This window comes from Sminthopsis crassicaudata, chromosome 3, assembly GCF_048593235.1.
Source record: "Sminthopsis crassicaudata isolate SCR6 chromosome 3, ASM4859323v1, whole genome shotgun sequence".
Taxonomy (NCBI): domain Eukaryota; kingdom Metazoa; phylum Chordata; class Mammalia; order Dasyuromorphia; family Dasyuridae; genus Sminthopsis; species Sminthopsis crassicaudata.
In genome coordinates this window covers 226,012,266-226,037,228 of record NC_133619.1, presented here as the reverse complement: position 1 = coordinate 226,037,228, position 24,963 = coordinate 226,012,266, and the positions used below count along the sequence as shown (strand labels likewise).

At 47.5% G+C, this 24,963-nt stretch overlaps 2 protein-coding genes across 3 annotated transcripts in view; one reads left to right on the top strand and one right to left on the bottom strand.

Annotated features, from left to right (window-relative positions):
* The window catches only part of HADHA (hydroxyacyl-CoA dehydrogenase trifunctional multienzyme complex subunit alpha), a 59,758-nt gene extending 54,500 nt beyond the window's left edge, over positions 1-5,258 (top strand). For both annotated transcript variants that reach the window (XM_074300102.1, XM_074300103.1), the window contains 6 exons: positions 1,286-1,426; positions 2,121-2,189; positions 2,945-3,140; positions 3,829-3,943; positions 4,498-4,643; positions 4,734-5,258. In XM_074300102.1, coding sequence (XP_074156203.1) covers positions 1,286-1,426; positions 2,121-2,189; positions 2,945-3,140; positions 3,829-3,943; positions 4,498-4,643; positions 4,734-4,879 — 813 coding nt within the window. In that variant the 3' untranslated portion in view covers positions 4,880-5,258. The remainder of the gene's footprint in view (positions 1-1,285; positions 1,427-2,120; positions 2,190-2,944; positions 3,141-3,828; positions 3,944-4,497; positions 4,644-4,733) is intronic.
* Positions 4,743-23,780, bottom strand: GAREM2 (GRB2 associated regulator of MAPK1 subtype 2). Its single transcript, XM_074300101.1, has 6 exons — positions 23,453-23,780; positions 19,928-20,068; positions 13,851-13,981; positions 12,060-13,118; positions 10,206-10,363; positions 4,743-9,477 (listed from the first exon to the last, which is right to left on the bottom strand). The coding sequence occupies exons 1-6, from the start codon at positions 23,562-23,564 to the stop codon at positions 8,463-8,465; spliced, it is 2,616 nt and encodes an 871-aa protein (XP_074156202.1). The 5' UTR covers positions 23,565-23,780; the 3' UTR covers positions 4,743-8,462.
* Between the last annotated feature and the right edge of the window lie 1,183 nt (positions 23,781-24,963).

Genomic DNA, 24,963 nt, shown 5'->3' with positions numbered 1-24,963 from the left:
TAAGAATGTAAACATAAAGAACCCTCTATTTTTAGTTTGGCCTCATTGGTTAATTTCACTGGGGCTGGGAGGGTCAAAGTTTATAAGTGACCAATGGGTCCTAAGATGAAGATGCCCATTGTGGAGATCTTCAAGGTAGAATCCCGTCAGTCAACTGTAGTAGGAGAAGGGGTTGGCCTTAAGGTGAAGGAGGCCTCTACAGTTTCTATTTCTAGATAGAGCCCTATCCTTCAGCTGACTTCAGTGGGAGAAGAAAGGACCAATGCCTGTGGTAGCTTGAAGTTCAGAATTACTCAGATAAAATGGATATTTGATCTTATCAAGTTGGATATTTTTTCCTCTGATAGAGATCACAAATCTATCCATTTCTGTCAATTTCATGTAACTCTTGTCCTTGCCCTTCCAATAAGTTTGTCACATCCAACATGTGAAAGGCCTTCCTTCCTTTTCCTATAAATCTGCAGGATACCTATGTAGCATTTAGCCTGGCCCCTTAGTATCACTTCATCTTACCACATTACCGACCCATCTATTTTGATTTTACATTTCCCAGATGAAAGCCTTTATTCTATATCTTTGCAAAAATTCCATATTTGTTATATGTGGCAAGCTGTTCACATCCATCAAATATCTCTATTATTCTCTGTATGACACTTATTTTTAATTTCTTAAAGACTAGGATATTACATGACTATAATATTAGTGCAATGCTTGTATTTATAAGAAGGGCCTTTGTTTCTGGAGAAAGTTTGAGGTTATTAAAACACCTTTGCAATTTCCAGAAGATAATCCAGCCCATTCCCTTCCTCTATTAGCCTCACTTATTAACATTTAAACTGTTATTTAAGCTCTGAGGTAAGGTTCTTGGTTGTAAAAAGTAATTTTAGTTGTGAAGATGAAGTACATTGATTTCCCCTGTTTTGAATAAAACCTCCTTAATATAAGTACAGTAAGCTTTGGTAATAGATGTGTTAGCACAGCCCTATTTAATAATTTTCCAACTATTCTGCTTTGATAGTAAATCTAGTGCTGATCTTTGGAGATGACTTCTATATTAACTGTTAATGGTAACAAAGTGCTCCTTAATGAAGTAAGACCTGACTCCAGATAGGTGAGGAAGGATTATATTTTATTTCAATAATATTCCTGCAAATATGCTAAAAATTTCACCAAGGAACTCAAATTTCCAAATGAAAATTACTTGCCACATCTTTAGCTATGTTGGGCATTGATTTTAATTTCTCTTAAGTACCAATGCATTCATTGCTTTTTTATCCCACTTTAGGTTATTGGAATGCACTACTTTTCTCCTGTGGACAAGATGCAGCTACTAGAGATCATCACAACAGACAAAACTTCCCAGGACACAGTTGCTTCTGCAGTCTCAGTTGGTCTCAAGCAGGGGAAAGTGATCATTGTAGTTAAGGTAACAGGATTATATTATATAGCTGCCTGTTTTGGAAGCTGACCATTCCCTTCATTCAATTCACAATAAATAAAAACAATAATGATAATTATTATTAACATTAATAACCATATTTCATATGCATGTATCACTTTATAGTTTGCCAGGCACTTCTGCATCCATCTTCTCATTTGATCATCAAAATAATCCTTTGGGGTAGGCAGAGCAGCTATTATTCCCTCTTTACAGATAAAGAAATTAGAGTTCAGAGGTTGAGAATATTCCAAAGTCTTACAAACTAGTAAGTGTTAGAATGTGATTATAATCTAGGTCTTCTGACTTTTAGTTCTATGTTCTTTCCATTATGTTACCTTTCCCTTCTTTACAAATATGAACAGCCAGAGAAGTAAGCCTTCTTTGGTATCATTTCTTTCACCTTGGCTGTCACCATCACCTAGTCTTCATTTTCCCTTCTAACTACTTATCAGACAGGGTAACTGACAGTATAATTATAGGCAAGTTTCTTCCTCAAAACAGGTCTACCATTCTGCTCTCCTTGGAAGATGTCTGTTTTTACAACATAGTTTTAAAGCTGACTTGAGATTAGAAGCAAAGGACATTTTAAATTTTAAAATCATTCCTGGATTGGGGCACTTAGTAATATAATATTTCAGTAATGTCATTTGCCAAGTTTTTATATCCTCTCATTTGGCAGGATGGACCAGGCTTCTATACTACCAGGTGTCTTGCACCTATGATGTCTGAAGTCATTCGAATTCTACAGGTTGGTGTTATCTATTAAAACATTTCTAGGATAAACTCTGCTCTCTTTATTAGTCTTGTGGAACTTCAATCCTAATCCTTACTATGTTGACATAGACATAATGGTACATAAGCTCCCTTTCCACAGTCTTTTTTATGCACTTGCATTTACTCTGGGGAATGGGAGGTCCACATTCTAAACTAGGAAAAAATAGACTTCAGAGATTACTCTATATCCACTGCAGAGCATAGGGCACGCTTTATCTGTGACTTCTCACCTGACTCTTTTCCAGTGGCTTCTCCACTAGTGGTTGTACATGGCATGATTGGTAGGATGACCCTACCAACATATTCTAGGCACTTAACTGGTCATTGAGCACCAAAGCATGGCCATGTTCTTTTTGTAGCATTGCTTCTGTGCCCTCTTTTCTACCTCAGTGGATTTCAGCCAATGCTTGGATTCTTTAAAAAAGGACAATTTTTTTGCTTTTCTATAAGCTTTGTACCTATCAGGTCTGGCTTTGACCTCTGTTGTACTTTGTGCCCTCTCTTCTCTAAACCAGGGCTTCTTAACCTTTTTCCATTCTCAACCCCTTTTCGCCCAAGAAATTTTTATGTGACCCTGGGTATATACTTAAAATAGGTATACAAATCAAACATTGCTGATAATAAATCATAATTTTGCTATCACCACATTCATTATGATACCATATCACTAACCACAATTTAAGAGGCTGGGTTCTGGATTATCATGATGTCTCCTTCCTTTTTTTGCAGGAAGGTATTGAGCCCAAAAAGTTGGATAGCCTGACTACAAACTTTGGCTTCCCTGTGGGTGCTGCCACACTAGTAGATGAAGTTGGTGTTGATGTAGCTCAGCATGTATCAGAAGAGCTGGGCAAAGCCTTTGGGGAACGCTTTGGTGGTGGAAACCAAGAACTGCTGAAACAAATGGTCAACAAAGGTTTCTTGGGTGAGCTAGCTCAGCTAACCATAAATTTCCCAAGCAGCCTTAAGATAAAGCAATTACAGGGGACTTAAATGAAACATCTGAGTTGTTAAAGGTGAAATCAAAGATTAGGTACAGTTCTAAAACGATTCTGTAAAAAGTTGCTTTTGGCAGTAGCTCAAAATCAATTTTTGTCTACCTGCGTAAGGTAATTGGATAAATACTTGATTTGCCATCATATACCAGATAGTTAATTACATTTCACAGTTGACTTTATAAATGCCTCTGTAGCCTAACATGAAGATGAGGTGTCTTTAAGCGTAGCTTAAAATCTTTAGGCATACATATAAGTATTTAAAAGCATACTGAGTGAAACTGAGGCACACTGCATAGGTGGCTCATACTGGTAACGTTAACAAAACAGCAGCAGAACCGGGAACAGAACTTTGGCATCTTAAGAGCTCTTTAGTTATAATATTCTAATTGTATGTTTCTTACACACTTAACATGTTAAGTTTTATATTATTTGTGTGTGTCTCCTCTTCCCTGCTAGATAATTTTAATGTATTCCTCAGTACCCAAAATATTGCTTTGTACATGGGATCATAAATGGTGATCCTCCATGATCTAGTTTTCTCAGGAGGCTAATGGGACAAGGATTCATATTATGGACTAAGAATTTAGTGAGTCTTTTTCTTATTGTCTTCTCCAGGTCGCAAATCTGGAAAGGGCTTTTATGTCTACCAGACAGGAACAAAAAGCAAGAGTTTGAATTCTGGCATGGATGAAATTCTGACAGGTCTAAAGGTCTCTCCTCGGTCTGAAGTGTAAGTCATTGGGGTTTCCAGTGTGAAAATACATTTCTCTAGCAGGGAAAAGAATTATTTTTCTGTGATCTTCCAGTGCATAAAAGTTCACTTTTCAAACACTCTCCTATACATTCTTATTTGGTTTCTAGATCATTCAAAAGGGTTTAAAATCAATCCATCCAATTATTGCAGAACCAGGTTAAGAGTTCTGTTCCAGAACCCTGTACAAGTAGAAAATTTACATTATCCAATTCTTTAGGCATTGATATTGTGAGTAATTAACAATTGGTCAACAAAGAATTTCTTACAGTGTTTTTAGGCATTTACTGACCCCTCTGCTGTGACTTACTTTCATATATCCAGTAGAGGGCCTTATAGAGAAAAAGTGGGATTCATGAATAAGTCCATTTGAGTTAGAAGTCTTGGAGTTTGGATTCTGAAGAGACTAGATCAGTACAACCCTTTGTTAAAATTTAATTTAAATTCAGTTATCACTATTCACTTGTATGTATCTATCTTTTCATCCCTTCGGATGAGATATTCCTTGATGGATGGGATATTCTTATTGGCAGCTCCACCCCAGAAGAGATCCAGTACAGATTAATAACAAGATTTGTGAATGAGGCAGTCATGTGTCTCCAAGAAGGGATCCTGGCTTCCCCTGAAGAGGGAGACATTGGGGCAGTCTTTGGCCTTGGCTTTCCACCTTGCCTTGGAGGTTTGTACATTTCTTGAAGATTGATGTTGCTGGCTTGTAAATGTTCCTTTTGCTCTTTGCCTCAGTATTTGATATCTGTTCTCTGTTTAGGTCCTTTCCGTTTCTCAGATTTGTATGGTGCTCAGAAGTTGGTAGACCGGATGAAGAGATATGAAGCAATCTATGGAAAGCAATTCAGTCCTTGCCAATTGCTGATTGACCATGCGAACAACCCTAGCAAAAAGTTTTATCCTTGAGCAGAAGCGATCTGACCTTGTGCAGGACATACACTTGACCCCCAGCTTGGAGGTAGTGCTATTTCCAAATGCACAGCATCTAGATTTGTCTAGGTAACCTGGTGAGAAAACATGCTCAAGCCTTTGCAGTCTAGTTCCTGGTTAAAGTGCCTTAGGTTCTAACCAACTCTTGGTGGCTCCCAGTTCCACCAGCTGTGAATTGGATATTGCACTTCACTTTGGAAAATGGAACTCATTGTGCTCTAGATTCTAAACCCAAGTTGGTCCACACAGCCAAAGCTGCCTTTGCTTCCAGTAGTCTGCAAGGCTAATGGCAGAACTGATTAATTCCTGCCAGAATGACTCACATCTGACAATAAAACCAAACTTTATAAGCCTCCTCATCTTTCTTTTCTCTTTGTTGAACCTCCCCTCTTGATTAAACAGCTGCTTCCTGGAACCAGCAGACACAGAATATTTCACTTTTTAAATGGTAGGATCCAGAATATCTCTCAGATCTTCCATCAGTACCTTGAGGAAAAGCCCATAGAGCTTCATGGCTCTTTCTTTTAATGAGCCCTAGGATGTGTAAATTTGAATGTGTCATTGAATGTTCTTTGCACCTCAAGTTTCCCCAGCTAAGTTCCTGGTACTCCCTACTGGAGCTTTGAGTATTGCCACTCTGGAGAAAAGGAGGTAATAGAAGGCAACAGAGAATGGAGCTGCATTCTCCATTCACTTGATTACTCCATCACACTTGATTACTTCATACCACTTAATTTCTCTAATCCTTTGCCTCCTTGAAATAAATCCTGGTGGAGGGCAGGCACTAGTGAGGAAGGCTTTAGGTGCAGGCCCACTGTCATCTCAGCAGCATCCTGGCCGAGTGTAGAAAAGCCACGTAGGAATTGCCCACGTAGGAATGAGCTTTTTGATCAAAATCTCCCTGAGGCAGTGAGGCTGTGAAGGAAGCCCCAGCCCCAGTTAAGTCTGACCTTTCATGTGTTGAAGTACACCAGACTGAAGGGAACTAAGTGGGCTTTGGGGGCTTATGTATAGAGGGAATCCCAATGAACTTGGATTTCATGCCAGCGGGGAACCTGTTCCAGATTCCAAGGTTAGAGGATCATAGAGTTAGAGCTAGAAGGGACCTGAAAAATCTACTCTAGCTCCTTCATCCTATGTGTGAAGAAACTGAGACCCAGAAAAGTTAAATTGCCCAAGCTTTTTTATAACCTTTGAATCCAGAACTTTATTCCACAGAGCTAAGGCTTTTTGATCTGTTTTAGGCTTTGCTAATCAATCCTGGTTCATGGTCTTATCTGAGATACCCTTACTTTGTGGATCTGTTTAAGCTGTAGAATGGATTTAATACTGACTATATATCAAAATCTTGTCACAGCTGCTGAGACTTGAGGCTCCAAATGCTAGAATTCCAGAATTAGGATTCTTAAACTTCCAGCAGATGGCAGAAAAGAACTCTTGGGTATGGGGGTAAAGCTCTATCACGGCCATGTGAAAGCTCCTGCCCTAACTCAGAAATGAAAGGCCAGGGTTGACAAGTACTTTCTTACTCATTTAGAACCAATAGGCACGCACTCACAGGCTTTAACATCCAAGGCTAGGAAGTGGAGCTCTGGCATTTAATAGCATCAAGACCTTCCTAAGCCTTTGTCTTAATGGGACAGGTACAAAAATGAGGAGGATCTTACTTAAGTGTACAGCCCATCCTGGGCTTCCACATGGCTGGGCCCTTGCCTTGGGTACAAACAAAGGAACACATTACACACTACCTCATGTTTTCCCTCAAGAGAACAGAAAAAAGTATATTTAACCTCTAGGCCTAGCACACATACACAGCTCAGCTTGCACCCTTCTGCAGGATCTGTAGTATTTATTTAATTGATCTATTAGAATTCCTTACAAGAGCCAACTCTTCCCAACTATAGCAATTTTTCTGTCCACTTTTGGGACCTTTCCTACCTGGCATTGGCAGGAGCAGGAACAGCATCCAGACCCTTTAAAATATGAAGAAATAAATATCCAGGCAGCCCTTTGAGGTAAGATAATAAGCTGGTCTCCATGGGGACTTGGCATATGACCCAAAACATGAAAAAAGTGATTCCTTGGAGGCATGGTGGGGATGGCTGAAAGAAGTGCATGCAGGAATCCAGAACAGCCTTCCTCTGTTTTGTATTATAGATGACTACACTGAAATTTCTAGGAATGAGGAGCCACCTCCTCCATGTTAATATTCTCCAAAACCGTGTAGGGAAGACAGATCTAGAGCTGAAAGGGCCCTTTATCTGGTCTCTTTATTCTATAAAGAGTAATTTAAGGCCCAGAGAAATTGTTACTTAATGCCAAACCGGTAAAAGGTAGAAACGGGATGGTTTCAATTTCAGTATCTTTCCCTTCTATACCAAGAGGTCTCTGAACCCTGAAGTCAAGGTACTGGATAAATTTTCCTGAGTTTCTATGGCTTCATAAGTCTTTTCCTTCTGCCCTCTTTTGTCCTAAATGACACATAATAAGGTGTTTGTTTAGGAGATAGATAAAAGCAATAAAAAATCTCACAAATACCTATAGTAATGACTTCCTGGCTGAGAGAGAAAGAAATGCCATAATAAATAAAATCTGGCTATGAAGAGAAGGCAGGAGTAGTAGTCATTGAAAGAAACCCGGGCTTAAATCTGAAGTGTTGAAAGGGATGCTAGAGGTTACTTCATCCAGCCTGACCAGGTGACTGATTCCTAGGCTAGCCTGGCTTTGGAGCCATTAGGCACACTCTTAAGTCTTGTCTCCCCAATTATATTACAAGCAGCCAGAGTATAGGAACCCTGGCCAAGGCTGCTCTGAGCTTCAGAACTAGATGTCCCGTAAAGTCCTTTCTATCTATGTCAACAAAACTACGATTGTGCTCAGTAATTACTGTTGACCAGATCAGGTGACTCTAGAAGGAGGCACGGATATGAACAGTGCACAAGGGCAAAGTGCTCTCATTCAGTTAAGAGTGGAGAAGGAAAAGGAAGAAAGACAGGAAAAATGGGGCATTTGGGAATAACTTGGTTCTCAGGCTAAGTACCAAGAGCTGCCTTGGGAAGCCTGGTGCTTGAGTGCAAGACACTCACCTCTCTCCTTGTCTCCACGTTCTTACTTTGTCTAGAAGTTTGAAGAATGGAAAAGATTCCTCCCCCACCCCATCCCCAGTTGGGAAAGGATCTGGGAAGCCTATTCCATCACTCTATTGGGCAATGTTGGGCTCTAAGGGAAGGGCAGAGCCATGCCAGTCTGCACATTTGTGTTAATACCATTTGTAGCTTCTCTGTATAAAGTCTCTAAAGGAAAGAAATTGGGCCAAAGGCCCTGCTCTCTGTGCAAAGTCCCAGCGGTAGAACCCAGGAGACCAGGTGGGCTCCCCGACCAGCTCCGTGGTTGGGTTGAGTGTTAAGCCCTGGGGGCACTACATCTTGGTAGCACACTGCTGCCTTATCTGAATCTGGACCCCCCAGATCCAGTACCTGTAGCATCTTCATGGAGAATTCCTTTCATGCCCCTAAGAGGCTGGAGAACATTCCTGCTGTCTGGCCACAGGCCAGGCCGCTCAGATCTTGGGCCTCCAGCCCTTGATGAACTGCATGATCTTTTTGACCTGCAGCTTGGTGAGGTGGAAGTCATCAGCCAAGATATCCTCACTGAGCTGTACAAAGATGCTGCCATCTATGCGCTCCCTGGAGAAGAAGCTCACCACGTCCTCCGAGAGGCCGATGAAGCGCAGACTCCGAGACACCTCCTCCAAGGAGAGGGCCGAGAGATCGGCCGGGGGCTGCCACGGGGCGTTGTCCCAGGCAGCCCGACCCACGGCCCCATCCCGAGGGGGCACATCCAGGCGCCCGGGGGTTAGGTAGAGCCGAGCTCCAGCTCCCTCTGGCCCCTGTAAGGCTGGAGGGGACAACGGGGTGGGCATACGCCGGAGCATCAGGCTGTCTGGATCCAAGGACTTTGTGGGGCCCAGGGGTGACAAAGGCCCAGGCCTGCCCACTCTGGGCTCCTGATACCGGAGCAGTTCTGGCTCTGGGGAACTGCCCTGCCTCACTTCAAAGGGGTCAAAAGGTTCCAGGGCTGTTTCCTGCCATTCAGAGGAAGAAGAGGAGGAGGTGGGGCAGGACGGGGAGCCAGAGGAGTAGGTCTGACTAGAGGAGGCAGGGCCTGGAGAATAAGTAGGGCTGGAGGATGAAGTGGGGTGGGGGGTGGAAGTGGGGCCCGAGGACGAGGAGGAGGAGCAGGAGGAAGCAGGACCTGCGGAATAGGAGGGACCAGCAAATGGATTGAGCGCCCCAAATGGAGCAAAGCGTTTCTGAGGGTGGAAAGGCTTAGGAGGGGGACAGCTGTGGTAAGTCTTGGTGGGAGCTTCACTCCCAAGGAGCGGTGTAGAGCGACTGTTTCCAGGCTCAGGATAGGCCCAGCAGGCCTGGCTGGGCTGCGTTGTAGATGGGAGGGGGCCGGGAAGTGGGCGACTGGAGCAGTCACCCACCTTGCAGTCACCCCAGGTGCAGGGGTAGCAGTACAGAGAGTATGAATCTGGGGATGGGGAGCAGCTGCCACTCCGAGAGCCAGATCTGAGAGATTTGGGGAAGGGTGAGGAAAAAAAAGGCAGCAGAGGCAAGGCAGGATAGAGAGACAGAGAAAAGGAAATGGTCAGTATAGTCTTGTGTGATGCACAGCTCTGCCCCTGCCAAAAAAGGTCTTGCCGATCTGGTCCCAATGCCAGCCCCAGCCCAAGGAGGACTTAGAATCCTGGGAGGTTATTTGCTGTTCATTTCCAAGACCTGTCTTGTCCTATCCAGCTGGGGACAGCAGAGATCATAGGATCATAAATTTAGAGCCAAAAGGAATATTACAAATCATCGAATCAAACCCCCTCATTTTATAGATGAGGATCTGAGAGTCAGAGGGTGGCTACTTCAGGCCAGGGGCAGAACCAGAACTAGTCTCCTTGTCCCCAAATCAGCGCCCTTTTCATGCGTACATGGATCTTGGCCAAAGAGCCAAATGACCCAAGAAAAGTACCTCCCACTGGATGCAAGGAAGGGCCCAGGAGCTCAAAGGTGGAAGGAGACCAGAGCCATAACCTAGTCAGGGAGAATGGGTCTTTGCCCTGGCAACTAACACAGAGGGTCCTTTCTCCCTGGGGGACGTGCTATGAAGAGGATCAAGGCAGGCTATCTCTTCCCAGAACTACTTTACCATGGGAGGCCTGTCCTCTACACAGCCACACATCCCCTGTGCTCCCCTGAATCTATCCCAACCTCAATTTCAACTGGTCATAGCTTTGAAGGGCACTCACCCATCATGGAGGCCTGAAGAGTAATAAGAGAGACCAGGGCTAGGAGAGTGGACAGGCTGAAGCTTGGGAAAGCGGGGTGGGATAGGAGGGCTGCCTGGGGGCCGGCCACCCCTTGGTGGGACTGGTGGAGCGTTGAGCAGGCGACATTCTTCCTTGACCTGGAAATACAAATTCCTAGAAATCAGAAAAATTGGTAAGAGGCAGGATGCAAGTGCTGGAACACATCGGATAGTTGCTGGTCTCTCCCTGATGCCCTTTGTCCCGGCCACATAGCATCACTTAGCCCCTGACTGTCTAGAGAGCCCATCCATAATGAATATGGCTGTATACAGTGGTTCCCTTCCCTACCAGTTACCAAAGCCTAATCCAACTCCTTCTCATCCCATCCCCAGTGCTCCATTCCCCAGTCTCTACAGCTCAGAGCTGCAAGCTAAAACAAAAACTTGCTTTAAAACACCAGAGAAATTTACATAAAAGCATTAGGGGACACAATAGAGCACTGGACCTGGTATCTACAAGACTCAAATTCAAATTCTGTCTGAAACATTTCCTAGCTTTGTGATCCTGGGCAAGCTATGTTTACTTCAGTTTCCGCATCTGTGAAATGGGGATAATAATAGTACCTGTCTTCTAGGGTTGATGTGATGATCAAATGAGTTGAGTAATCAAATTAGTTTGTAATTTACTTTGCAAATGTTAAAGCTCTATTTAAATGCCAGCTACCATTAAAGAAGAAAACCAGCAACACAGATTAGGAGGAAAGACAAGGAAAAGGATGGAGGAAGCAGGAAAGCACTGGTAGGAGAGGAGGGGAAAAGGTGCTAACCCAAATTCTCCTAGACTTAGATCCTGGCTTTCTGCAAATACGTTTCCATGGCATGCTAATAACAACCCAATTCACCTGCCCATAGGCTTTCCCCAGCTTTCTCCCTATCTTACCCTCAGTTTGTCTCTTTTAAATAAACATACATGAATATGTCCCTTTCATACCTACTTAGTGCCTCCGACCTGCACACACACACACACACACACACACACACACACACACACATCTTCTTTCTCTAATAATAATAACTCACATTTATATAGGCCCTTTAAAACTTTTATAAAGCACTTTCTCTATAATTATTCCACAAGAGAAGTAATTACAGAGATCCTCACCCCTATTTTACAGATGAAGGAAACTAAGGCAAGTAACACGAACTGAATATCAGGGTCAACACACACACCCCTATTCACTCACTGCCACCCTCCCCTTTATATATACACCCTTCTGCCATCTTCATCCCCCTTGACAGTAGTCATAGAAGAGAGGCCCAAGATGCCATGTGTCCAGATCTAGGGAAAACTTCCTGTATTGGCTAAGGAAAGCAGAGGGCCAGAATTCTTGGGGGGAAGGGGGAGGAGGCTCCTCAAGCTTGAGTAAGAAAAGCCTCAGGACTTAGCTCAAAGAACAGTTTTCCTTTTCCCTCTTGTGCTGGGAAAGTGGGTTAGATTTGAAGACTGAACTGGGGGACCTTTGCATCTCTGGGCCTTAGTTCTCTCATGTGAAGATCATTTTAGATCTTTTCCCCCTCTAAGCCTGTGACTATTATCCCAGGATTCTTTCTGTCCACAAGAGCCACCTATCCTTGCTGTTCAGCCATCTCTCCCTCTTGGTGACCCTACTGGGTTTACTTGGCACAGATACTGGCGGGGTTTGCCATTTTCTTCTCCAGCTCATTTTACCCATGAGGAAGCCGAGGCACACAGGGTGAAGTGACTTGCCCAAGATCACGAAGCTAGTTTCCGAAGATGGGTTTGAATTCCCAATTCCAGACCTGGCACTCCGCCCACTGTACCACCTGTACTTACCGCCTCTGATTTGGGAGGGACAGGGGGTGGGGGAACCTCCAGCTCCGGATGCACAGTCCCAGCAAAAGAGATGAGGTCGGGCTGTCTGAGCCCCGCGGGGGCTTGCCTGCCTCTGCCCCTGCCCCCACCCTCTGCGAAGCTCTCCGTTGCTGGGTGAGTCCACAGCTCCTCATAGGGGATCTCCACCGGAGGAGCGGGGTCTGAGAGGCCGGCCCAGTCCGGACTCATGTACTCCTGCTCCCCCTCCCCAGTGGGGGGGTAAAGGCAGAGCGAGAGCTGGGGCAGCGCCTCGGGCCGGGGGCCCTGCAGACAGAGTCTTGCCCTCCGGGGACTGGCACATTCCTCCGCCAGGTCTCCGGGGGCTTCTCGCACCGCTTTGGAGTACTCGTCGGGGTCGAAGCGCTCGTGGCAGTAGGAAGCGCTGTCCCTCACCAGCTGCTCCACCTGGGGATCACCGACCAGCAGCCCCTGGGGCAGCGTGAAGCGGGGCATGTCAGTGAGCAGCAGGAAATGCAGAGGGGTTGGGCCCTCCCTGCGCAAGGCCAGCCCCAGCACCACCGTCTTGGAGATGATGCTGACCAGCTTGTAGCAGTGGCCCTCCCGCACAGGGTGCAGATCGTAAGGGTTGCAGGGGGGCCGGCTGGGCACGAGCACGTTGACGGGCAGCCGGACCCGCTCGATGATGGCCCGCACGGTGTGCTCTCCCTCCTGCATCTGCAGCTCCAGGGGACTGCGGGTGCTGAACCGGCCGCGGCACTGGAAAGGCAGGCTCAGGCTCTCGTTGGTGCGGTGGTTCATACAGATGAGGCAGGGCATCTTGCCTTTAACCGGCTTGATGGTGCCCGCCGCTCCCCCGGTGCCCAAGCCACCGCTGACGCTCCCCACCCCCGCCAGGGAGCCCGCCCGGCCCAGTTTGCGGAGGATAGTGGTGAAGCGGGAACGTTCCTTGGGGGTCTTCCCGCAAAGGATCTCAGCCTGGCCCATGAGGGTGAGCTCATCCCCGGCATGCAGGGTGAAGTTGTAGATCTCACTGTCCTCACTGAACTCCCCGGACACCACCTGGAGGGCACAGACAGGGAAAGGGAAGCAGCTTTGGGGGGTCTGGGGAGAGCAGGCAGGTGGGGCAGCGCGCCGAGCCCGACCCAGCCCCCCACTTATACTCAAAGCTGGTCCTACCTACTCTGGAAGGAAAGAAAAACAGAAGTAAAACTACAAGCAGAATTTTAAAGCCCGAAACAACGACCCTCGGCACTTCTGTATCTGGAAAAACTCCAACCGTTACTCCTGAATCTGGTTAAGGCAGGAGGTATAACCCTCCCGAGAGCAGGCTAGGCATGTCGAGCCAGGCCGGGCTCGGACCCAGGGCGCAAGGGCGCGTGACGGGAAATCGCTGCCCTTAGGCGGATTTGGGCCCGCGGGGAACAAAACCTCCCAACTAGGAGAGCGGTTCCGAGCAGAACGGGCAGCCTCTGCGAGGGATGGTTCGCCCTAGCTGGCGTCTTTATTCCACCGGCTGGAGAGGCTCATGCGGGGCTTCCTGGGTAGGTGTGGCCCGCACTGTGACCACTAAAGTCCAAACCAACTCAGGGGTTCCCGGAAGTTATTTCTAAGGGGAAAGATCCTAAACTCTCCCTGTCTCACTTCTTTCTACTGAAACACGAGGACGGACACGTCTTCTTCAGTGAACTGCAGAGCTGGGCGCCCTTTTCCTGTTATTAAAGCAGCTCAGCGGGTGGGGCTTCCACCTGGCAGAACGGGGGAGCCGGGAGAAGCTGTCTGGTAGGGGCTGACCTTGACGCTGAAGGTGATGGCCTCCATCACAAAGATGCGGTCAGGAAAGACGCTGGCTACCTCCTCGATGCTGCTGAAATACTGCACGGGCTCCCGAACATCTCGAGCCTGCTCCAGAAGCTTGAATTTCCCTGTGGGAGGAACAGAAGCCTTCGGCTACAGGGGATGAAGCTGGTCTCCCTGACCCCAGCTCTCAGACCCCAACATGCCCATGGGACCAGGGCACCCTGCCTGGAGAGACTACATAGAGAGACCTGGGGGCTCCCGGGTGGACTCCAAATGCGCTCCCGAGCCCAGACTCCTCACGGACCCATCACTGTACGGTCAGCTTCGCAAAAAAAAAACCCAGACCCGGGAGCGCTCAGCAGCCGGACACTCCTGAGTTATACCCGGACAGCTTGTGAGGGAGTCAGGAGCACCAGAAACGGCTGGGAAGCCTGGGCACTCTAGGAAGCCTGGGCTCCTAGCCCCGTTCTGCCGCTGCCTAGGCTTTCATTGTCTGAGTCATGGTTTCCTCACCTAACAGAGAGGATGCTCTGGACTATATTAACCACAAACATTTACTAGGTACTTACTGTGGGCCAAACATTGTACAATGAACTGAGGATAGAGACACAAATGAAGAAACGGTCCCTGTCCTTAAGACCTTAATATTCCCATATGCATGTATGTTTGCATTTTATATACAAATACATGTAGTGTGTCCTAAAAGTCTTGAGGGACTTGTGGGACATACACTAAGTACATGGGTGTGTGTATACATATTTAGGCATATTTGTATATGTGTCTATCATCATCTCTTTTTTGTTGTTCTCGTGCCTGACTCTTCATGAGCCCATTTGAGGTTTTCTTGGGAAAGATACTGTGGAGCAGCTTGCCATTTATTTCTCCAGTTCATTTCACAGATGAGGAAATTGAGTCAACTCACTTGTCCAGGATCATACAGCAAGTAAGTGTCTGTGGTGAGATTTGAATTCAGAATAATGACTTCCTGGCTCCAGGCCTGGCACTCTATCCACTCTATACCTAGTTGCCACTGGTAGGACCAGGTGATTTTTTTTTTTTGACTTGAGTATGTGTCTGGTAAGAAACCACTAGACAGGGAGAGATTGAATCTTAGGAAGGGGAGAGGAATAAGAAGACAGTCTGCTGGGGTGGAGGGAAGGGGGAAAAGATGTATAAAAATTTTAAAACCATGGTGGATTTATTTTTAATGGAAAAAAATTAAAAATAGACCATATGCTCAATGAATCAGGAACACCTGAAGGAATTGGGTTCTCCAACAAAAAAACAGTTGCCCTGGCAGAAAAGCAATTAGAAATGGACACAGCAAATAAATGGTAATTATTATTATTATAATGCTACAATGTAGAAGCTGACATGTATCTAGCAACTCTAAAATTTGTAAAATGATATATATATTCTTTGATTGTAGCTAGCCTGTGAAGTAGGTGCTATTATTTTCCTTATTTTACAGATGAAGCTTGGAGAGGTAATTGACACATCCAGCTGGTGTCTATGGCTTTGATTTGGTGAATTTGAATCCATAGGATTCCAATTTGGGTTTTTAACTGACTCCATGTCCAATATTCAAACAGTGCAGCTTAACCCTCTCAAGGTGGCTCACCAAGCTCTAAGTCAGGGACTTTCTAACCTTGATGAATAACAGCATCTTATACATGAAGATGTTTAATTAATGTAACCCGAACTCCTAGTACAGGAGCTGCCACAGTAGGTGCTTAGTAAGTGTTTATTTGTGCATATGGTTCATATGCATTATTTATGCTCCATCATGGCAGAGCCTTCTGAGTTCAGTTGGTCTGATCAGTTACAATCAGACATACTATAATTTAACCGCCATAGTGCTGCCATTTTGTTCTTTTAGAACAATCATTTTTAGAAAACAACCAAAGAGTTGGGTTTATGATGAAATTCACATAATAGACACAGACCTGTGAGATTTGACTGAGACAGTGTGGACAATTTCTACCGGTTGCTTTGTGGAACCAGTTTAATCAGGGCTACGGTCACCCTTTTGTCTTCTAGCCTCTGGGTTCCCTGGCCAGGAGTGCATAACTGAGAGCCAATTTGGAGAGGAAGAGATAGCAGAAAGCACCTGCCAAATCCTATTTTAGTAGCTAGGTGGCACAGTGAATGGAGTCCCTGGTCTGGAATCAGGAAACTTGTTTAGTCGGTTCAGTCCATCTGACTCTTCATCACTCTTTTGGGGGTTTAATTGGCAAAGATAGCAGACTGGTTTGCCATTTCCTTTTCCAGATCATTTACAGATACGGAACTGAGGTAAACAGGATTAAATGACCTACCAAGAGTTTCACAGCTAATAAGTATCTGAAAGATGAGTCTTACTGATTTGATTCTAAGCCCAGTGTAATCAGAACTCAAATCCAGCCTTAGACACTCACTAACTGTCTAAAACCAGAAAAGTCACATATAATTTCTGTTTCCCTCAGTTTCGTCATTTTTTTTTTCCCCCCTGAGGCTGGGGTTAAGTGACTTGCCCAGGGTCACACAGCTAGGAAGTGTTAAGTGTCTGAGACCAGATTTGAACTCGGGTCCTCCTGAATTCAGGGCTAGTGCTCTATCCATTGCGCCACCTAGCTGCCTAGTTTCCTCATCTGTAAAATGTCCATAATAGCACTCCCCTCTCAAGGTTGTTGTGAGGATCATATGAAATAACTGTAAAGCACTTAGCACAGTGCCTGACATATAGTAAGTGCTATGTAAATGTTTATTATTTATTATTATTCTTCTTCCTAGCCAGACTATGGCCCTCTTGGGCAGAAAGGGAAACTTTGCACCAGTCCCAGAGGACAGATAGATATGGCTAAGGGGGAAGAGAATTCCAACGCTCAAGCCAGGAAGCAGATGGTCTGAGCTCAAGTCCTAGTGTTCTCATCAGACAGGGGTCAGAGCAACTCCCACATTTGTCCATACCCAGAGGGAGAGAGGCTGGTCAGAAGGGAGGGAGCCTACACATTGAGCAGCCAGGGACCACAAGAATTGGTCTTATTATCCCATCAAAGCCAGAGGACTAGACAGAGGAGGTTCAGGCTGAATCAGGGAAGCTGGGGAAGAGGATGTGGTCAGGAGAATCGATGTAACCATGGTACCTGATCCACTCCTTCCTCCCCCTAGCCCAGAGTCTAGCTTCCCCATTAGCTGAGCTGGTGGAAGGGAGAAGGAGGGATTTCCTGTCCTCCGAGTGTGAAGTAGACCCCTCTAGCCCCCAGTCCTCACCCAGCTGCTTGTGTGTCCCTGTCCTATTCCCAAATCTGCACAGCTGCTTACCAGTCCCTCTCCCCCACGCCCACCAGAAGGAGCTGCTCTGACCAGGCTCTGTGCCTGGACAGGGAAATGGCCATCCATACATCTTTGAAGGATGTTTGTGCCACACTCGTCAAAAACTGCCCTGTTGCTCACTCATCACATTTTTCTTGTGCTTTATACACCACCTGCTCTATTTGATCCAGAGTTCTGAGATGGCCAAGATCAAGTCTTATTCCCTCTCTAAACCCCCCAGGCTAGCTAGGCCAGGGCCAGCTCCTAGATAGAGCTGGGGTCTGAGTCAGGAATAATGGAGTTTTGGGCAAGACACAGAACTTGCTGCCTTGGTTTCCTTATCTGTAAAGTGGAGATAATAATGTCTCCTTCCCAAGGTATTGTGAAGGTAAAAAGATGTTTGCACTTTGCAAACCCTAAAGTGCTAGTTATTGTTATTGTTAATATTATTATTAGGTGCTTTGTAAAAGTATCCTGAATGAATGGATGAATTCTGCTTGGCCGAAAAATTTGCATCACACCCCATCATTATAGAATGTGGACCTCAGAAATCTAGTCTAATCCTCATATTTTGCATATAAAGAAACTGAGGCTAGAGAAATAAAGTTAAATAAAGGAGCCCAGTAAAAGGAGATGCTTCCCATCCATCCGACCCTAGCAAAAAAAAAAAAAAAAAAAAAAGAGGGGACCCTGGTCCCCTCTGTCCCTTGCCATACCTTTCCTTTCTCCCTCCCTTTCTCCTGTGTAGTGAGGAGAGCTGGGCAGCCCAGGTCCCTGCTCCCCTCTCCCAGCTCCCTTTCTTATTATTAATTCATCAGGAGGAATCAGTGTCCGGCTGACCACACTTAGTGCTTCATTATCCCCTCCCTGGCTGCTAGTGGGATCCCCTCCCCCACTCTCTCATCTCAGACCTCATTCCTTGGACTGCCTCTCTCCCCCACGCCCTGTCAGACACCAGCACCCAACTTCAGAGACCTGGTTCCTGGGCTCTCCCCTTGCCATAAACCATTGCAAACCTTCCATGCTCAGATTGTCAGTCCAAAGCATTGTGGTTAACTCAAGGGGAAGAGGGAGGAAGGGGGAAAGAGAGAGAAGGGAGGGAAGGGAAGAAAAAGAAAGAGAGAGAAGGGAAAAGGGGAGAGAGGAACAGGAAGGAGGAGAAAGGAGAGGGAGAGGAAGAAGGAAGAGGAAGTGGGAGGAAAGGAGAAAGAGAGGGAGAAAGAAAAAGACAGGAGAGAGAGGAAGAGGGGGAAGGAGAAGAAGGAAGGAGAAGGGAGAGGGAAGAAGAAGAAGGGGGAAAGAGGAGAAAGGAGAAGATGAGATTGAGGAGGAGGGAGAAGCCTCTGGTCAATTAGGAATAGAAAGAAGGAACTAGAGGAAGTGCACTGGAGAGACTCAGGACTGGAAGGGGGCTGGATCCCTGAACTTGAATAGCAGCAGATAGGAATCATTCCAGCATGAGCTGCAGACCTGAGATTCTCCATCTCAGGGGGAATCTGGACCCTGTCTGGTGACCTGCTGAAATGGATAGATAAGCAGACAATAATTCAGACTTCTGGAGCAGAGCCATGAACTCCAAAACCTCTATTAAAGGAGAGCCACAGGCCAGCCATCTCTGAATTTCCCTCCTAGCCACACCCCTTTGAACTTCTGTAAGCCACAGGTACTTCCTTTTACTTTCTCCCTCCTTCCACCCCCCACTCTTTTTTAGGATCCTTTAGTGTATTGTCTTCCCCGATTAGATTATAAACGCCTTGAGGACAAGAACACTTTCTTTTTCATATTGTTTCCCCAGTGTTTAGTATATTGTCTGGAACATAGTAAGCACCCAGAAATGATTAATTATTGAATACTGTCACCATTTTATAGAAGAAAAAACAAGCTCTGAAAGGTGCAATGATTTGCTCAAAACCATACCCTTGGGGAGTATTTGAACCTCAGATCTTTACTTTTACATTAGTTATCTCTCACGGTTAAAGCTTCTCCAAGAACTTAACAAGCAACTAACTAGTCTGAAGGCAGTAGGTGGTGCAATAGGTAGGGTGCCAGGCCTGCAGCAGGACAGGACCCCAGTTCAAATCTGATCTCAGACACTTCCTGGCTGTGTGAATCTGGGCAAGTCACTTCACCCTGTTTGCTCATTTTCCTCACTTGGAAAATGAGCCACAGAAGGAAATGGCCAATCACTACAGGGTGTGTGCCAAGAAAACCCAAGAAAAAGGCATGTGACTGAACAAAGAAATAACAAGCCTGACTCCCCAGCAGGGCAGCTACAGTGGGACACTTGGTCAGCATGGGCTATACCTAAAATTTACTTTTAAGTGGCTGCTGCCCTAGGAACCAGGGGCGAGGGTGAAACACGGCCCCGTGACATTCTGAAACAAGAAATGGTTCCTCCACATCCAGGATCACCTTCATTCAGCACTTTCGGAGGGCCGCCCGTCCAGGAAGCTTAGGCCAGAGTCTGTGCCTGCCTGCAGAACACAGAGCCCTCAGGAAAATGGCACAGAGAGAGAAAATGCCACGAAGTGAATGGAACCGACCTGTGGCCAGGGCCTTCCCACAGCAATCCTCCAGCCACTCAGCCCTTTTCAGATAAGTGGCGGAAGGCCAGACAGGAGCCCTGGTGCTTTCTTGGCCTGCGTTTCCTCATTTGTAAAATCTGGTTTTTAGACTCATGGCCTTGTTCCAGCTCTAAGTCCTCTATCTTGGGTTCTTAACCCTCGGAGCCTCCCAGCCACCACAGCTGGCCTCCTCCCCAGGCCCCCAGGCCCTACCTGGATACTGCAGCGGGATATCGATCTTAGGCCCGATGACATAGTGCCCTTCCTCCAGGCTGTGGGCCGTCACAGTTGTCCACTGGCGGCAGGAGTGGATGAGCAGAACATCCTGTTGGCTCACCCCCTCCACATACTCCCCTGGGCCAGGAAGGAGAAAGAAGAAACAGACTCAGCAAACTCCCCCCTCCTTAGACTGAACCTCTCCAGAGTCGGGATTCTCATTTGTCTAGCCTTCAGCTGGGCATTCAAGAATAGCCCCTCACCCCGGGGGATCCTCCCCACCCCCCCTCACTGTCCAGTCAGTCATGTTCCAAAGGGTATAGACTGCAGCAGGGCTGCCCACAGAAACAGACTGGATTCGGGTGGCTCCTAAGCCATCCTCATTGTAGCTTTCTGCTTTGCTAGGGAGGGAGCTGTCCCTCCCTTCCTCCGGACCCATCCAGCAAACAGCATCCTCAGGACCACACACCAGGCTGGGATCTCTGAGAAGTGTTGGATGGGGTGAGCTGTCCAGACACTCTCTTCACCCCCTTCTTATTAATCTGACCTGTGATTTCATCAGTGTCTCATAAGGATATCTTCCCAAGGAGGAGCTTCTTCTACAGTAACCCCCCTTTTTTTGGTAACTTATAGTCTTAAATAATTGCCTGTGTCATTTTAAAGGTCATGACTTGTTATATGGCTTTTATGTGAAAAGAGGCAAGACTTAAATCCATTCCAATGACAGCTCCCTCTATGATGAGGATGTCAGCCTCAAATTGTGTCCTATGGTTAGTGACAGATGCCTTGAATTCCCATTCAATGCATTCATTCATTCATTCAACAGGCTCCATTCTGATTCACCCTTGAATTCTAAAAGAGGAGACTCCCCAACTTCATTAGAAATTTTGTATAACTTCACATGTGGTTTCTTAAATGTGGGTGGGCATAAGGGAGAAAACCTAAAACTCAAAAAATTTAAAAATAAATGTTAAAAAAATTTGTTTTGAATGTAACTGGGGGGAACATATTAAGTAAATAAAAGGAATATAAGAGTTAGACTTGAAAGGAGCTTTTAAGAACAACTAGTAGAACTCATTTATTTTACAGATAAGGAAGCCGAAAGTCCCCAATCCCAGCAAAGAAAATGAACTGATTTCCTTACAGCTAATAAGTAGTTGTCAGCACTTAAGCTCTGGTCTTGGACTTTAAATCTAGAGCCAGCACCTTGGAGAACAAACTCCTTCTCCCAAGACCCCTGGCTCCCTCCACATCTCTCCCATTTCTCCTGTGCAGGAAGATCTCAGTAATGGAGGAGGGAAAGAGGGGAACAGAATCAGAGGAAAAGGGGGAGAGAAGAGGGGAGGGAGGGGGAGAGGAAAGGAGACATTGGCCAAAGGTTGTTAAAAGAAAGGGGTATTGGGAGGGGCTTGGACGAATGAGTTCTCTAACCCCAGCAGCTGTTACCAGGGCAGCAGGAGGGGCCTAGAATTTTCAATGTGAAGCACTTCTCCTGGCAGCTATGGGCATAGTGGGGGGTGGGGAGAAGGGGACACCCTCCTGACTGCTTCCTTGCCAGGAACCCAAAGCCCCGTCCATTCCTGTCTAATACCCTTCCCAAAAGGATAACTCCTCCCCAGCTAAATTCTGCATCCTTTAAGAACTTCAGAAATGTGGAAGATGGAGAGACTACGGGATCTGAATGTGGAGCACAACATAGTATTTTCACCTTTTTTGTTGTTGTTTGCTTGCTTGTTTTTTCCCTCATTTTTCTCTCTTTTGGTCTGATTTTTCTTGTGCAGCAGGATAAATGTGGAAATATGCTTAGAAAAATTGCACATGTTTAACCTATATTGATTGCTTGCTGTCTGGGGGAAGGAAGTGGGAAGAAGGGAGGGAGAAAAATTTGGAAGATTTTGCAAGAGTGAACTATCTTTGCATGTATTTTGGAAAATAAAAAGCTATTATTATTTGGGGGAAGTTTAATCATTTTATTAACAAGGTCCACGAGAATGGTCATTTGGTCATCTCTCGTAGCCCAGAGACAAATACTTTATCTAGGGTTTCTAGACGCGTAGGAAGCTGTTGTTATTTAAAAAGAAGTGTGGAAGGAGCAGCCTGGCGGGGAGAGCGTTCCTGGGGGGATGGCTCGGCCTTAAAGGGGCGGCCAGGCATTTAACCAAAGTCTAGCTGCAGCCTGCCTGGGCTCGCAGTCAGGAGTCCTGGCTCTGAGCCTCCGCTCTGTTACCCCTCACTTGTGCACGTTGCTCCGGGCCCCGGCCATCTAGGAGGCGGGCGGGAGGGCTGCCCCGCGTCCCAGGCCCTTCGGACTGCCCTCCCCGGCAGGTTCCAGCTTCGCCGTCCCGCGGGGCGGAGCATCTTTCCGCAGAGTCCCGGAGGACAGCGGCCGGGGGGGCGGCGCCCTCCCGCGGGGACCCGCTGCCCGCTGGCCCCACGGCCGCACCTGGCCTGCGCGTTACATGCCCCGCACCGGCGCGGGGAGCGAGTGGCAGCTTAAGTTGGCCCCGTCACGCTGTGGAAAGGGGATGAGACCCGAGCGGCTGGTTTGTCCGAGGCCACGCGAGAAGCCTCCAAAGCGGATTTGAACCCAGAACCTCTGACTGCAGCCGCGCTACCTCGGACCGAGGCTTCCATTCCCACCAGCCCGGCCGCGTACGGCCCGCGCCACTTCACCTTCCCTCCTCCCTCCCACCTTTCTCCCCTCATCTCCAAGTCCCTGGGCAGGGCCATCCTCAGCCCCGAGCCTGGGTGGGGGAGGGGCCGGTGGGCCTCTCTGCCCCATTAGCATTCCGGGAAGCGAGTGTGCCCAGGCTGGCCAAACCCTATTCTTCTCTCACACAAAACCCCCAGCCAGGCAGCCAGGCCCCGTCCCCGCTCCCCCTCCCCCTCCCCAGCCAGGACTACCCGCTCCGGCAGATCCAAGCCCTCCCGTCCTTCTTCTAGAGCGGCTGCCCCCCTCCCCACCTCCCCGGGCTGGGCGAGGGAGCCCCGGGCCAGGAAGCAGAGAAGGGGAGGGGTAAAGGAGCCGGGGGGCACGGGGATAGCTCCGGACCGGGGAGGCACAGGTGGCCGGGAGCTGGGGGACCGGGATGCCTCCCGCAGAGATTGGGCTGGGACTGGGAAAAGTGGGGAGGGGCGGAGGGACGGACACTGAGAGGAGCGAGGGCGGGCAAAGAAACGAGGGACCCAAAGGTGGAAGGACAGGCAGACAAAAGGACAAAAGGAGGCCGGGGGAGGCCGGGGGAGGGAGGAAAGCACCGAGGGGCCTCCGCGGAAGCTTGGGAGAGGCCCCAGGAGTGTGCTCAGAAAGAGCCACAAACTTTCTCAGACCCTCCGAAGCGCGGCAGCACGATGCACCCCAGGACCCCGCAGGCTCTTCTTCCCTCGCGTCCCTCCCCCCTTCTCCCTCCCCTCCCTCGTTGCTCCGGCGCCCCGCTGTCACTCCCCGATTTGCTCCCGTCCCAGCATCCTGGTGCCGGCTCACCTGTTCCCAGGACTTGCCCCTCCCCCCTCCTCCCGTACCTGGCCCCAGGCAGGCAAGGGTGGGCAGACGACAGCGGCTGACGATGAGGTCCAAGGGAAAAGCCCCCATGCTCCAGTGGAGACCAGCTAGCCCGGCTGCCAGTTTCTCCATAGCATTGCTCCAAGGCTCGAGTCGGCGGAGCTAGGGAAGCGGGGACCAGCCGGGGCTCGGATGGCGGGTCCCAGGAGCTGCCCAGAGTCCTCCTCCCCGCTCACGACCCCCGCTCTGGAAGGCCGGGCAGCGCCAGAAGCCCCATGCTCCCCCGGCTTTCACTGCCAGCACCCACTCTAGCCCCCTTGCTGCACAGAAACCCCACCATCCCTTGGGGCCCCTCTCCTCCCCTCCCTTAATTACCCTCCTCCGGACCCAAGCCCCACCTCCCTTTCCCAAGGCCAGCCCTCTCCTCTACCCCACCCCCTCCTCCATTTCTCCCTCTCAGCTCCCCTTCGAGCTTCCCCCTTAGTTTCTTCTCCCCTTCGTTCCATCTCTTCATTCCCCTTCCTTGTTCACCCTCTCCCTTTAACCCTTTCTCATTTCATCCCACCTTCTGCTTCACTCTACTTTCCCCCTACTTTCCTCCTCTAGTTCCTTTTTTCTATGCCCTCCCCTTCCAAGCCTGAGAATACCTTCCCTCTTGCCACTTTCTCCTTCTCCTTTTAGCTCCTTCTCCTTTCTCCAGGCATTCAGGCTTTACTCTCCCCCTTCTTTCATTTCTTCTTTCTCCTTTTTTCTCTTTCCCCTCCCTCATCCACTTCTGAACTGTCTGTCAAGTGCCTTCCCTTGTCCTAGTTCTCCCACCACCCTTCCAGTGACATCAGGGGGAGCCTTGAAAGTGAAAAAAAAAAAAAAAAAAAAAAAAAAAAAGGACCGTAGGATTTAGAACTAGAAAGGACCTTAGAAATCCAATTCAATTTCAGAAATGTTATTTAATGCTTATTCTGCTCAAGGCTGTGTTCTGGGCTGTGGGGAGACAAAAAAACAGACGACAGCCTGCCTTCAATGAGCTTATGCTCTACTGGGGAGCTGGGAGGGGTAACAAAATACAACATGTAAATAGGCAAGTAAATTCAAAGACATTTTTAGTTGGTGTAGAGCATTAACAGCTGGAAGAACTAAGAAGAGTTTCCAGCAAGCTTGGGGGAAAAAAAAAAAAAAAAAACAGATTTGGAGGAGGAAAGAGAATGTCTAGTTCAACTCCATTTTTTAGATGAGGAAACTGAGACTCAGAAGGTAAGAAATTAGCAGGTTAATACATGTGTCAGAGGAGACATTTGAACTCAAGTCTCTTCCTGACTTTTTCCATTGCTCAGCCTACTATAGTAGCTAAGGTAAAGATCCGTAACTGAAGAGGTGAGGAGAAAATTTGTTTCAGGCTTGGGAAACAGCTAGGTTTGGGAAATTGAATAGAATGAATGCAATAAATAATAATGGGGGGAGGGGAAGAGGAGAAGGCTGGCCTTGGAAGGAGCTTGGGTCAGGAGGAGGATAAGTAAGAGAAGAGAGGAAGTGA

Coding starts and splice junctions, on each gene's coding strand:
- GAREM2 (XM_074300101.1), bottom strand. CDS start 23,564: ATGGAGAAACTGGCAGCCGGGCTAGCTGGTCTCCACTGGAGCATGGGG. Junction 10,364..12,059: donor TCCCTCCCAAATCAGAGGCG/GTAAGTACAGGT, acceptor TTGTATTTCCAG/GTCAAGGAAGAATGTCGCCT. Junction 9,478..10,205: donor TCTTCAGGCCTCCATGATGG/GTGAGTGCCCTT, acceptor CAAATCTCTCAG/ATCTGGCTCTCGGAGTGGCA.